General features: G+C 65.2%; 2 protein-coding genes across 2 annotated transcripts; one reads left to right on the top strand and one right to left on the bottom strand.

Moving 5' to 3' along the window:
- Nucleotides 1-251: 251 nt before the first annotated feature.
- OSBP (oxysterol binding protein) lies at nucleotides 252-6690 on the top strand. Its single transcript, XM_051777009.1, has 13 exons — nucleotides 252-559; nucleotides 1463-1671; nucleotides 2766-3013; nucleotides 3104-3302; nucleotides 3746-3851; nucleotides 3932-3986; nucleotides 4187-4318; nucleotides 4396-4641; nucleotides 4721-4841; nucleotides 4918-5021; nucleotides 5115-5210; nucleotides 5285-5466; nucleotides 5552-6690. Exons 1-13 carry the CDS (start codon nucleotides 255-257, stop codon nucleotides 5991-5993), a joined length of 2445 nt encoding a protein of 814 aa, XP_051632969.1. The 5' UTR covers nucleotides 252-254; the 3' UTR covers nucleotides 5994-6690.
- A 1202-nt stretch (nucleotides 6691-7892) lies between these two features.
- On the bottom strand, nucleotides 7893-11844 carry CABP4 (calcium binding protein 4). The gene is made up of 6 exons (XM_051777210.1): nucleotides 11599-11844; nucleotides 10274-10304; nucleotides 9611-9754; nucleotides 9423-9532; nucleotides 8014-8161; nucleotides 7893-7937 (listed from the first exon to the last, which is right to left on the bottom strand). Exons 1-6 carry the CDS (start codon nucleotides 11842-11844, stop codon nucleotides 7909-7911), a joined length of 708 nt encoding a protein of 235 aa, XP_051633170.1. The 3' UTR covers nucleotides 7893-7908.
- Nucleotides 11845-12741: the final 897 nt, after the last annotated feature.

The following is a 12741-nucleotide window of genomic DNA, read 5'->3' as shown; positions in this document are numbered from 1 at the left end:
AATCGCCGCGCGCACCGCGCCAGGTCCCGCCCCTCCGCCAATGGCTGGCGGGATGACTCACCGCTCGCCGTCACGCCGCACGGCACGCCGCTCCCGCTCTGATTGGCCGGCCGCTTGACTGACGGGCGCGGCGGCCCTCTCTGGCCAATGGCAGCGCGCGCGGCACCCCACCGCCGCCGCTCCCGCCAATGGGACGGCGGCATGGGCGGGGCGAGTGACGGCAGCGCGGCGGGGCGGCGGCGGCGGCGGCGGCGATGGCGGAGCTGCGAGCGGCGGGCGCGGGGCCCGGCCCGGCCGCGCCCCCCGGGCCCACAGCGCTACCCGCGGGCCCTGGCGCGGCCCCGGCCCTGCCCTCACCGGCGGCGAGCACCGGGGCCCCACCGGCTCCCACGGCACCGACGGCACCCACAGCGGCGGGAGGCGGCGGGGCCGGTGCGGGCGGCGGCGGGGCCGGTCCCGGCTCGGCCCGCGAGGGGTGGCTCTTCAAGTGGACCAACTACATCAAGGGGTACCAGCGCCGCTGGTTCGTGCTCAGCAACGGGCTGCTCAGCTACTACCGGTACGTACCGGGCACCGGGGACCCCCCGTGACCTTGGGGACCGTCTGAGCCCCCACGGGGTGAGGGAAGGGGGGGGAAGGCGGTGTCCCCCGCGCCCAGCGGGCAGGGGTCGGTGTCCCTCGGGGGTGGCTGGGGAGGGGGGCGGGTGTCACCTGCCTGTCCCCGGGGTTGTCACCTCTCGGTTCCCCGGGGCTCAGTTTGGGGAGGGGGGCGTCAGGCTGTTCCCGGTGCCAGCAGGGCGGGTCACGCCTCCCTGGCCCCGGGGTTGTCACCTCCGTGTCACCGGGGCTGTCACCTCCCTGTCCCCGCGGGTATTTTGAGGGGGGTCGGGAGGGTCTCCACTCTCGCCTCTTCCAGCCCCTGGATCCCGCTGTCTCTCCCAGCGCCTCTTCCCGGTGGCCCCGTGGCTCGTCCCCAAGCCCCGGCAGTGTCACTGCCACTCCCTCGGGGACATCTGAGCCCGGCCCGGGGGGGGCCGTGTTCCTCCGTTACTAATGGGAGAAGCGGAGTCTCGGGCAGCTGCCGGCTCCGGTTACACGGCCGGGAATGGGGGGGGACACGCCGGGACGGGGGTGTTCCGCCTGGATGTCACCCCTGCCACCCGCTGACGTAGACAGGGAGTGCCAGGCTGGGACTTCACCCTCGTCCTGGCCCGTGCCAGGATCCGGGAAGCACCAGGATTCCCAAGGCTCCAGGATCCCTGAGGCCGCTCCTGGGAGCCAGAGACTGTGGATTTACCCCCTCTAAAGCGACACACCCCCCCCAGCCTCAGCCCTACCAAAGCCTCCCTATTAATAGCCCCACTTGCCGGGTCGGGAATGCCGAGCCCCCTGCACGGCCCCCTGCGGGCTCCTCCCGGGGATCCCGGCCCCTTCCCTCCCTCATCGCGTGCTTCCTGTGCAGATCCAAGGCGGAGATGGGCCACACGTGCCGGGGCACCATCAACCTGGCCACGGCCAACATCACCGTGGAGGATTCTTGCAACTTCATCATCTCCAACGGCGGCGCCCAGACCTACCACCTGAAGGCCAGCTCCGAGGTGGAGCGGCAGCGCTGGGTCACCGCCCTCGAGCTCGCCAAGGCCAAGGCTGTCAAGATGCTGGAGGAGTCAGGTATGGCATTGCTGGGATCCCACGGGAGCCAGAGCAGGGGCACGGTGCCCTCAGGGTGAAATCCGGTGTCCAACAGGACCCAGGGCAGGATCCCAGTGTCCCCAGGGCAGGATCCTGGTGTCCCCAGGGCAGAATCCCGGTGTCCCCAGGGCAGGATCCCAGTGTCCCCAGGGTGGGGTGATGGTGCCCCTCAGGACAGGATTCCAGTGACCTGACAGTGAAATCCCAGTGCCCAGCAGGACCTAGGATAGGATCCTGGTGCCCTAGGCAGGATCTCAGCGCTCTCAAGGTGAAATCCTAGTGCCCCATAGGACCCAGGGTAGAATTCCAGTGTCCCCAGTGCAGGATCCCAGTTCCCCGCAGAGCAAGACCCCAGTGCTGCACAGAACCCAGGCCAGGATCCCAGTTCTCCATGGAACGCTGGGCAGGATCCCAGTGCCCTGGGCAGAATCCCAGTGTCCCACAGGCCGCAGGGCAAATTCCCAGTGCCCTCAGGGTGAAATCCTAGCGCCCAACAGGACCCAGGACAGGATCTCGGTGCCTCAGCACATGATCCCCTGTACCCCGCAGAACCCGGGGGAGGATCCTAGTGCAGGATCCCAGTGCAGGATCCCAGTTCCCCACAAGACCCAGGACAAAATCCCAGCGCCCCACAGCACCCAGGGCAGGATCCCAGTGCCCTGCAGGACCTGGATCAGGATCCCAGTGCCCCATGGGACCCAGGGTAGATCCCAAGGCAATATCCCAGTTCCCCACAAGACCCAGGGCAGGATCCCAAGGCAATATCCCAGTTCCCCACAAGACCCAGGGCAGGATCCCAAGGCAGTATCCCAGTTCCCCACAAGACCAAGGGTAGGATCCCAGCACCCTGGGTGGGGTCCCAGTGTCCCACAGGCCCCAGATCAGGCTCCCAGTGCCCCGCAGGCCCTAAGGCAGGATCCCAGCCCCCTCAGGGATTTGGGGATCCCCCGTGCTCCCCTTGGCAGCCCCCCCATCGCCCCCCGGTGCGGCGGGCACTCAGAACCGGGCGTACGGGACAATCTCCCCCCGCTGCATCCCAACCCACGGTTCCCATCCCTTCCCCGTTCCCTCAGACGACTCCGGCGACGAGTCAGTGTCGCAGACGGACAAGACGGAGCTGCAGAACACACTGCGGATTCTGTCCAGCAAGGTGGAGGACCTGAGCACCTGCAACGACCTGATTGCCAAGCACGGCACGGCCCTGCAGCGCTCGCTCAGCGAGCTCGAGGCCTTGCGCCTGCCCCCCGAGAGCACCGACAAGATCAAGCAGGTCAACGAGCGGGCCACGCTCTTCCGCATCACCTCCAACGCCATGATCAACGTGAGGCTGCCTTCCCTGGGGGAAACAGGCGGGAAAACCAGCGGGAGAACTGGCGGGCACTCGTGTTTGGGTTCGGTTTTGTCCCCGCAGGCCTGCAGGGATTTCATGCTGCTGGCGCAGACACACGGGAAGAAGTGGCAGAAGTCGCTGCAACAGGAGAGGGATCAGCGGATCCGGCTGGAGGAGACGCTGGAGCAACTGGCAAAGCAGCACAACCACCTGGAAAGGGCGTTCCGGGGGGCCACGGTGCTCCCTGCCGGCACGCCCGGCACCGGCGGCTCTGGGAAAGGTGGGATGGGACGAGGCTGCTTTCCCTGAGCTTCCCTCACTCCGCTGATCCCAGGGGGTGGGTCTGTCTCGCGTCACCTGTGCAGCCAAGGGATTTTGGCACCGACGGCACACTCCAAATTGGCTCCCTCTGACACCCTGTGGAGTTGCCGGGGTGGTGTGTGACCCCTCTGGCAAAGGCAGGATGGGACAAGCCAGGTGTTCCCCAGCTGCTTTCCTGAGCCAGGCTCAGCTTCCCTCAGTCCCCTGATCCCCAGGGCTGGGTCTGTCCCCTGTCACCTTGTGTACCCAAGGGATTTTGGCACTTAAAACCGGCTCCAAAGTGGCTCATCTGAGCCTTACCTGTGTGACCCCTACCTGCTGGTGACAGGGGCCTCCCAGTGTCTCACTGGTGGGAAAACTGGGAGCGATGTCCCTTCCTTAACAGCACTGTCCCCTTCCCAGATCTGTGCTGCCCCTCCAAAGGTGACATGAGCGACGAGGACGACGACAACAACGAGTTCTTTGACGCCCCCGAGATCTTCCCCATGCCCGACATGATGGGCCACAAGTGAGTTCTGGGGGGCTCTGGGGGGGCCCCACTGCCTGCACCTCCTTGGAAGCGATCACCCTGTTTTCCACCCTTTCCAGGAGAACTGGGAGCAACATCAGCGGCACCAGCAGCGACATCAGCCTGGATGAGCAGGTGGCACGGGGGTTTATGGCTTTGGGGCGGGAACAGGCCTGGGCTGGGGGTCCCCGAATTCCCACAGAGGGGTTTTGGGGGGTCACAGTGATGAAACAGCCCTCGAGGGGAAGAGGGCTGGGCTGAGAGTACCCTAATTCCTACAGAGGAGTTTTGGGGGGTCACAGTGGTAGAACAGCCCTTGTCTCCCCCCTCCCCAGTACAAGCACCAGGTTGAGGACACCAAGAAGGAGAAGAGAACCCGCATTCCCTACAAACCCAACTACAGCCTCAACCTCTGGAGCATCATGAAGAACTGCATCGGGAAGGAGTTATCCAAAATTCCCATGCCAGTGAGCGCGGATACATCCGGCGGGTGGGCTCGGGGCTCCCCAAAAAGCCCCTTTTCTGACCCATTTCTGCCTTGCAGGTGAACTTCAACGAGCCACTGTCGATGCTCCAGCGGCTGACAGAGGACCTGGAGTACCACGAGCTCCTGGACCGGGCGGCCAAGTGCGAAAATTCCCTGGAGCAGCTGTGCTACGTGGCCGCCTTCACCGTCTCCTCCTACTCCACCACCGTCTTCCGCACCAGCAAACCCTTCAACCCGCTCCTGGGGGAGACCTTCGAGCTGGATCGGCTGGAGGAGAGCGGGTACCGCTCCCTCTGCGAGCAGGTGTGGCCAGCCCCGCCCTCCCGGCCTCTCTTATTCCCTTGGGATGACCAGCACTGAGCTGTTCCCAATCCCTGTCCAGGTGAGCCACCACCCCCCGGCCGCTGCCCACCACGCCGACTCCAAGCACGGCTGGACGCTCCGCCAGGAAATCAAGATCACCAGCAAATTCCGAGGGAAATACCTCTCCATCATGCCTCTAGGTGAGCATCCTGGGATTTTGGGAGCCGACCGAGGCTCCGGGCGTGGTTCCTGACACAGTTTGTGCCCCACCCTCAGGTACCATCCACTGCGTCTTCCACTCGTCCGGCAACCACTACACGTGGAAGAAGGTGACCACCACCGTGCACAACATCATTGTGGGGAAGCTGTGGATAGACCAGGTGGGAAATTACGGATATGGGAGCGCCCTGGTCCTGTATGGATCCCTTGGGAGCAGGGTGGGGGTGGGTCTGACTGTCACCTTGCCTCTGCAGTCGGGTGAGATCGAGATCATCAACCACAAGACGGGTGACAAGTGCAACCTCAAGTTTGTCCCTTACAGCTACTTCTCCCGGGATGTGGCAAGGAAGGTAGGGAAAACAGGGAAGCGCGGGACATCCCGGGGTGCCTGTGTCCTGATTGGTGCCACCCCCTCTCCCTCCAGGTGACCGGGGAGGTGACGGACCCCTCGGGGAAGGTGCACTTTGTCCTGCTGGGCACGTGGGACGAGAAGATGGATTGCTACAAAGTCCAACTGGGAATGGGGGACAACGGAGCCGAGGCCCGGCCCCGAGCCCACGAGTCCGAGGACAGCCGGGTGCTGCTGTGGAAGCGGAACCCGCTCCCGTGAGTCGGGAATGCGGGATGAGGCGTCTCCTGGGAGCAGAGACGCGGGGCCGGCGCTGAATTCCCCCTCCCTCCCGTGCCGCAGGAAGTACGCGGAGAACATGTACTACTTCTCGGAGCTGGCGCTGACCCTGAACGCCCCGGAGAGCGGGACGGCTCCCACGGACAGCCGGCGGCGCCCCGACCAGCGGCTCATGGAGAACGGGCGCTGGGACGAGGCCAACGCCGAGAAGCAGCGGCTGGAGGAGAAGCAGCGGCTCTCCCGCAAGCGCCGCGAGGCCGAGGCCGCCCGCGCCTCCGAGGACGGTAAGGAAGGGATGTCCCCCCCCTCTCCGGAGCCCCCCCGGGTGGCCCCCGGGCCCTCACCCCCTCTGTGCCCCCCAGGGACCCCTTGTGATCCCTACAAACCGCTGTGGTTCGAGCGGAAGAAGGACCCGGTGACGCAGGAGCTGGCGCACGTCTACAAGGGGGGGTACTGGGAGAGCAAGGAAAAGCAGGACTGGAGCCTGTGCCCGGATATTTTCTGAGCCCAGCGAGGAGGAGGAGCGGCGGGATGGGGGGGATGAAGGCCAGGACACCCCCCCCTTCCGTGTCTGTCTTAAGTGCCCGCTGTCCCCACGCCACCGGGCTTTGCCTTAGCCCACCCAAACTGACCTTGGGGAGTGGGAGCCAACACAGCCCCCCCAGAGCCGGGCTGGAACAGGGGGGTTCCCTCATCCCACCCGCCTCCCCGGCACCCTGGGGTGGGGGGCACGGCCACCCCCAGGGTGGGGGGTCCCCGGGGTGAGCCCGAGGCTGGCCTTGGTCTCCCCCCCCTTCCCCACTTTTCTTCCCGTCCGCCCCCAGGAGTTCGGGTGCTTTTGGGGTACGGGAGGGGCCAGACTCCCCCCCCAGCCTGTTCTATAGCTGTATATTATATATATGTAGAGAGCAATCGGAGTCCTCTTCTCCCCCTGCCTAGGGGGAGCCTTCCCCAGCCCCCGCTTTGGGGGATCTCCCACTCCCCGGGGTGTCCCCCACCCACGGAGACCCCCCATGAGGTGCCTTCCCTGTAGGTTTAGGGTGGGGGGGGAGAGCTGTCCTGGGTTTTGGGGGGGTTTGCACCCTCAAACACTACAGGGGTGGGGGGGGAGGCGGCGTGGGGGTCTCTGTACCCCCAAACCTGAAATCGGGGGCTTTTGATGCCTTTTTATTTTTCTTTTTTTCGGGTTTTGTTTCTTTTTTTTTTTTTTTTTTTTTTTTTTTTTTTTTTTTTTGTCCCAAGGAAAAGAACTAAATTAAAAATCTGTGAATGCCCCAACCTGGCTGTGCCTGCTCTGGGAGTGGAAGGGCCCACTTCCCCACTTCCCCCTTGCAGCTGGTTTTGGGGGCACCCCCTCCTCCTGTGGGGCCCTGATCCTTGCAGTGGATCCTTGGACCCCAGAAAAAGGGGGGTGGCAGCAACCAAACAGGGACTTGAACCCCATTCCTGGGGGTCTCCAGGTGCTCTCTCTTCACCCAGGTCCTGCTGCCCCATGGTGGCTGGGGGGAAGTGGGGGGTGTCCCCTGTGTCCCCCCACATTCCCTGCTGGATTTGGGGTGCTGGGGACCCCCCCAGGCGTCTCCTGCCCCACGCAGAAGGCCCTGGGTTCCACCCCCAGTGACTTTCTGGGGGGACCCTCGATCTCTTCCCAGGGACCCCTTTGGGCCAGGAGGGTCACCTGTTGTGGGGACCTCCCGGGGTCACTTCCATGGATGGGGTGGGGGTTCCGGGGGGGGTGACACAGCCCCCCCCGCGTGTGCTGATTGGCCAGCTGGCTTTGGAGATGTGTTCTGATTGGCCAGTGCGGTGCTGTGTGCGCATTGGTTGAGCCCCTGCCCTGCCTGACACTGATTGGTTGGGAGTGACCTTCTCCCGAGGGCCGATGTTTTCCTACCCTGCCTTGATTGGTGAGTGCTGATTGGCCAGTTGGTTCGGGAGGTGCTGATTGGCTGGCCGGCTGCAGCTGGGTCAGATCCAGCCAATGGGAGAGCACACGTTGGCCCTGATACCCCGCCCCTGCCACACCCCCAGGCAGCCACTGGGACCATGTGGGACCTTCATGGGACCCCTCTGTGTCCCCTGTGGGACACCCTGTCCCTTAGGCACTGCGCCCTCCCCCTGGGGGTGGCTTGGGGTGGCCAAGGGGACAGTGACCCCACATCCCACCCCTCATCCCACCCCACATCCCACCCCATGACCACCAGACACGTTCCTCCAGCTCTGATCTGGGGGGTTTATTGGGCCCCCCCCCGGCCCTTCCACCACCCCTAGGGGGGCTCCTGTGGCCAGGGGTCTCACATCCGCCCCGTTCCCGGCTGCTCCGCTCCAGCTGCTGGCTCTAAGCCCTAAGGGTGGCAGAGAGGTCGGGCAGGGAGCGGCTGATGAGGCTCTGGGGGGTCTCCTCCTGCCCGGAGGCCCCGTTACCGGGAGGACAACATCATGACGAACTCTGCGGGGCGAGGAGGGGGGCGTGAGGGGAGGGGACCCCACCTCGGCCCCAAGGGAGGGGCGGGGGGTTCCCTCACCATCGAAGTCCACGTGCCCATCCCCGTTGAGGTCCACGTCCTGCAGGATCTCGTCCACCTCCTGTGCCTTGAGCTGCTCCCCGAGCAGGGCCGCGATGGCCTCGCGCATCTCGGCCGTGCTGATCTCCCCATCCCCGTTCATGTCGAACTGTGGGCTCGGGGTCACCTCCAGCCACAGCCACCCCCAGCCTCCCAGGGCCACCGTCCCCTCTTGGGGGTGCTTGGGGTCACCCCCACAGTCGTCGTTCTCTCCCGTGCCTTTGGTCACCCCGTGGTCATTGTCCCCACTGTGGTCTTCCCATGGTCACTGTCCACTCCCGTGCTTGTTGTCACCCCTATGGTCACTGTTCCCTCATGGTCACTGTCCCCTCCCTGCCTGTGGTTGCTGTCACCCAGTGGTCACTTGTCCCCTCCGTGTCTTTAGTCACCCCTCACAGTCACCATTCCCCTGTGGTTATGGTGTCCATATGGTCTTCCTGTGGTCCCTGTCCCTTCCATGCCTGTGGTCATCCCCATGGTCACCATCCCCTCACTGTCACCATCACCTCATGGTCTCCCTGTGGTCACTGTCCCCTCCATGCCTGTGACCCCTTGGTCACTATCCCCCCATGGTCATGCTCTCCCCATGATCTCTGTCCCCTCCCTGCCTGTGGTCACTCCCATGGTCACCATCCCTCCATGGCCACCATCCCCCAGTGATCTTCTCATGGTAAGTGTCCCTTCCATGTTGTTGGTCACCCCCATTGTCACCATCCCCCCATGGTCACCATCACCCTAAGATCTTCCCATGGTCACTGTCCCCTCCATCCTGTGATCTTTCCCATGGTCACTGTCTGCCCACGATCAGGGTCTCCCCATGGTCTTCCCATGGTTACTGTCCCCTCTTTACCCTCATGATCACCATCTCCCCATGGTCACTATGCCCTCCATACCTGTGGTCACCCCACGGTCACTGCCCCCACCATGGTCTCCCCATGGTCACTGTGCCCTCCATACCTGTGGTCACCCCACGGTCACTGCCCCCACCATGGTCTCCCCATGGTCACTGTCCCCTCCATGCCTGTGGTCACCCCACGGTCACTGCCCCCACCGTGGTCTCCCCATGGTCACTGTCCCCTCCATGCCTGTGGTCACCCCACGGTCACTGCCCCCACCATGGTCTCCCCAGGGTTGCTGTCCCCTCCATGCCTGTGGTCCTTCCCATGTTCAGTGTCACCCCGTGGTCAAGGTCTCCCCACAGCCTTCCCACGATCCCTGCCCCCTCCACGTCCCCATCATCATTGTCTCCTCAGCATGGTCTTTCCGGGGTCACTGTCCCCACCATGCCTGTGGTCCCCCTGTGACCATGGTCCCTGTGGCAGTGGCCACGGTCCCCTCACGCCCACGGTCCCCCCGTGGTCCCCCTGTACCTCACGGAAGGCGATCTTGAGCTCCCTGACGCCCACCATGTGCGCCGTCTCCTCCCGCAGCTTCGGCCCCATCATCTGCACAAAGTCCTCGAAGTCCACGCGCCCGCCCACTGCAGTGGCAAGGGGACACCCTCAGCTCCCCCTGGCCCCCTCCCGGCCCCCTCCCGGCCCCCCGGGCCCCCGCTCACTCCTCATCTTGATGTGCTGGGAGATCTCGATGAGCTCCATCTCGGTGGGCATGTACCCCAGCGTGCGCATGCACTCGCCCAGGTCCTTGTAGCTGATGTACCCGTCCTGGTCCGTGTCGAACTCCTTGAAGGCGTCCAGCAGCTCTGTACACACGGACACACGGACACCGTCAGGCGTGGGCAGTCACCGCAGTGCCCCGGAGCAGGTCGGTTCTGGGGTGTGGTGCCGTGGCACGTGGTCCCGTGGCAGTGTCCCCCTGTGGCAGAGCCCTCCATGGCCACGTCCCCCTTGAGAGATCGATCCCTCCACAGCCCTGTCCCCGTGGCTGTGTCCCATGGCAGAGTCCTCCATGGCCATGTCCTCATGGCGCTGTCCCCATGGCAGTGTCACCCATGGCAGTGTCACCCATGGCAGTTTCACCCATGGCAGAGTCCCCCACGGCACAGCCCTCTGTGGCTCACGTCCCCGTGGCCTGTGTCCCCATGGAAGAGCCCTCCATGTTCCCTGTCCCCGTGTCCCCATATCCCATGGTCCTGCACCCCATGGCAGGTCCCTCCATGGTCGTGTCCCCATGGCAGTGTCCCCATGGCAGACCCTTCCCTGAGGCCGTGTCTCCCCCCATTTCCCTGAGCCCTCGTCCCCGCCCTGTCCCCCCTGCTCACCATCCAGCTCCTCCGGCGACAGCTCCCGCTCCTGGATGGGGCACAGGGGGGGATGACAGCAGAATGAGACCCGGCTCTGTGACCATCCCCCCCCCGCCCCCAAACCGCCGTGTCACCTTTGTTAAGCACGGGCCAAAATTAACTCTGGCGGAGGATTAGCGGGATTGGAGGCAAAGCCCCGCCCTGCCCCGTGCCTGCTCCCCCTGCCCGCCCTCTCCTGGTCCCGTGTTCCCTCTCCTGTCACCCCCCCCGGGCTGGCTCACCCCGGGACCCCCAGGATCCGGATGGGATGTGGGTGCTGCCAAGGGGGCTTTGTACTCCGGAGGTGGGAGGGCAGGATGTGTCCCCCCAGAGCTTGGCTGACCCTGCCCAGGGTGTCCCTCTGGGGTGTCCCCTCTGTCCCCCTGGCCCTGGGGGGGCCCCAAAGCCATCCCTAGTGCCCCCATGCCCCCTCTCCTCAGGAATCCAGAGTGTCCCTGAGCTTGTCCCCTGTGCTCCATGTCCCCTCAATCCTCAGGGTTTCAGAGGGTCCCTATCCCCACTCCCGCTGTCCCCATATCTCCATCCCCAGGGTCCTGGACTGTCCTCCAACCCCATCCTCACTGTCCCCACGTCCCTTCCATCCCCAGGGTCCTGGAATATCTCCACTGTCCCTATTCCACAGTTCCCAACCCCATCCCTGCTGCCTCCCCTGCCCCCTCTGTCTACAGGGTCCTGGACTGCCCCTGTCCCCATCCCCACTGTCCCCATGTTCCCATCCCCACTGTCCCCACTGTCCCCATGTCCCCTCCATCACCAGCGCCCCAGAGTGTCCCTTACTATGTCCCTGATGTCCCTGTCCCCCCCTCCTTCCCGTGTCCTGGACTGCTCTTGTCCCCATCCCCACTGTCCCCTCATCCTCACCATTCCCAGGCTCCCAGAGTGTCCCCGTGTCCCCATCCCCACTGTCTGTCCCCCCTCCATCTGCAGGGTCCCAGAGTGTCCCTGACCATGTCCCCAGTGTCTCATGTCCCTTCCACCCACAGGGTCCTGGACTGTCCCTGTCCCCATCCCCACTGTCCCTGTCCCCATCCCCGCTGTCCCCATGTCCCCATCCCTGCTGTCCCCATGTCCCCATCCCCGCTGTCCCCATGTCCCCATCCCTGCTGTCCCCATGTCCCCATCCCCACTGTCCCCATGTCCCTTCCATCCGCAGGCTCCCGGACTGTCCCTATCCCATCCCCACCGTCCCCACATCCCCTCCATCCCCAGGGTCCCTCCATCCCCGCCCTCGTCCCCGTGTCCCCGTGTCCCCTCGGTCCAGTGCCCCCCCCCGCTGTCCCCACCTTGCCGAAGACGGTGTTGAGGAAGGGGGAGTAGGTCTTGGTGGCGGCAGCGTGGGGGTCCCCCGAGCCCTTCTTCCCGCTCTTCTGCCCGTGGCTGCCGTGCCGGGACTCGGAGCCGGAATTCTTGTGGGCGGGGGGCTCCTCGGGGGCTTTGGGGGGGTTCTCCCCCGCCTCGCCCCCCCCTTTTCCCTTCTGCGGGGGCTCCGTGTCCTTGGGGGTCCCCTTGTCCCCGCGGGTGCGTGGCATGTGGCTGGGGCCGGGTGGGCAGCAGGGAGCGGGACCCCGGGACGGACGAGCCGGAGGAAGGAGCCGGGAAATCCTCTTACACGCCCCCCCCTCCCCGTGACCCCCACACCCTTCCCTCCCTCCCCCGTGGGCTCCCGGGCCCGGCAGGGCAAAGCCAATTAGCGGTGATTAACGGCAGGAAACAGCCACGGCCACCACCGGCCCGGGGCAGGGCCACATGGCCACCGCACCGCGGCCACCAGAGGGGTCCCCACACACGTCCTGGGGTCACCCACCGAGGACCTTGCGTGGGGAGGCCAGTGGTGACACCCCAAGGCCACCACAGCATCCCCAGCACCAACCCATGTCCCTGGTGGTGACCCCCCAAGGCCACCGCAGTGTCCTCAGCACTGACCCCCCAAGGCCACCGCAGTGCCCCCAGACCAACCCACACCCCCAGTGGTGACACCCCAAGGTCACGCCACCCGTGTCCCCTCACCTGGCGCCTCTCTCTGAGCTCTCCCCACCCCTAAGGTAGGTCCTACATTATTTACCACCCTGTGCCACCTGCCACTGTCACCCCCGTGCCACCCACTGGCCCTGTCCATGGGGACCGTCCCCCACAGGTGACCCTGCCCACAGGGTGACCCTGTCCCACGGGTAACCTTGCCCACGGGGAATGTACCCTATGGGTGACCCTGTGCAGGGGGACCCTGTCCCATGGGGTGATCCTGTCCATGGGGTGACCCTGTCCCACGGGTGATCCTGTCCCATAGGTGATCCTGTCCATGGGTGACCCTGTCCCACAGGTGACCCTGTCCATGGGGTGATCCTGTCCCATGGGGTGACGGTGTCCCACGGGTGACCGTGTCCATGGGGTGACTGTCCCACGAGTGACCCTGTCTATGGGGTGACCCT

Source organism: Manacus candei, unplaced genomic scaffold, assembly GCF_025592945.1.
Source record: "Manacus candei isolate 608988 ecotype Guabito, Panama unplaced genomic scaffold, ASM2559294v1 h1tg000009l, whole genome shotgun sequence".
NCBI classification, from domain to species: Eukaryota; Metazoa; Chordata; class Aves; order Passeriformes; family Pipridae; genus Manacus; species Manacus candei.
This window is presented reverse-complemented; position numbering and strand designations above follow the sequence as displayed.

Excerpts from the sequence above, each read along its gene's own strand:
- OSBP (XM_051777009.1), top strand. The coding sequence starts at position 255 with ATGGCGGAGCTGCGAGCGGCGGGCGCGGGGCCCGGCCCGGCCGCGCCC. Across the intron at positions 3,014-3,103 it reads CCTCCAACGCCATGATCAAC|GCCTGCAGGGATTTCATGCT; the intron begins GTGAGGCTGCCT and ends TTGTCCCCGCAG. Across the intron at positions 5,467-5,551 it reads TGGAAGCGGAACCCGCTCCC|GAAGTACGCGGAGAACATGT; the intron begins GTGAGTCGGGAA and ends CCCGTGCCGCAG.
- CABP4 (XM_051777210.1), bottom strand. The coding sequence starts at position 11,844 with ATGCCACGCACCCGCGGGGACAAGGGGACCCCCAAGGACACGGAGCCC. Across the intron at positions 9,755-10,273 it reads GTCGCCGGAGGAGCTGGATG|AGCTGCTGGACGCCTTCAAG; the intron begins GTGAGCAGGGGG and ends CCGTGTGTACAG. Across the intron at positions 8,162-9,422 it reads TCAAGATCGCCTTCCGTGAG|TTCGACATGAACGGGGATGG; the intron begins GTACAGGGGGAC and ends CCGAGCCCACAG.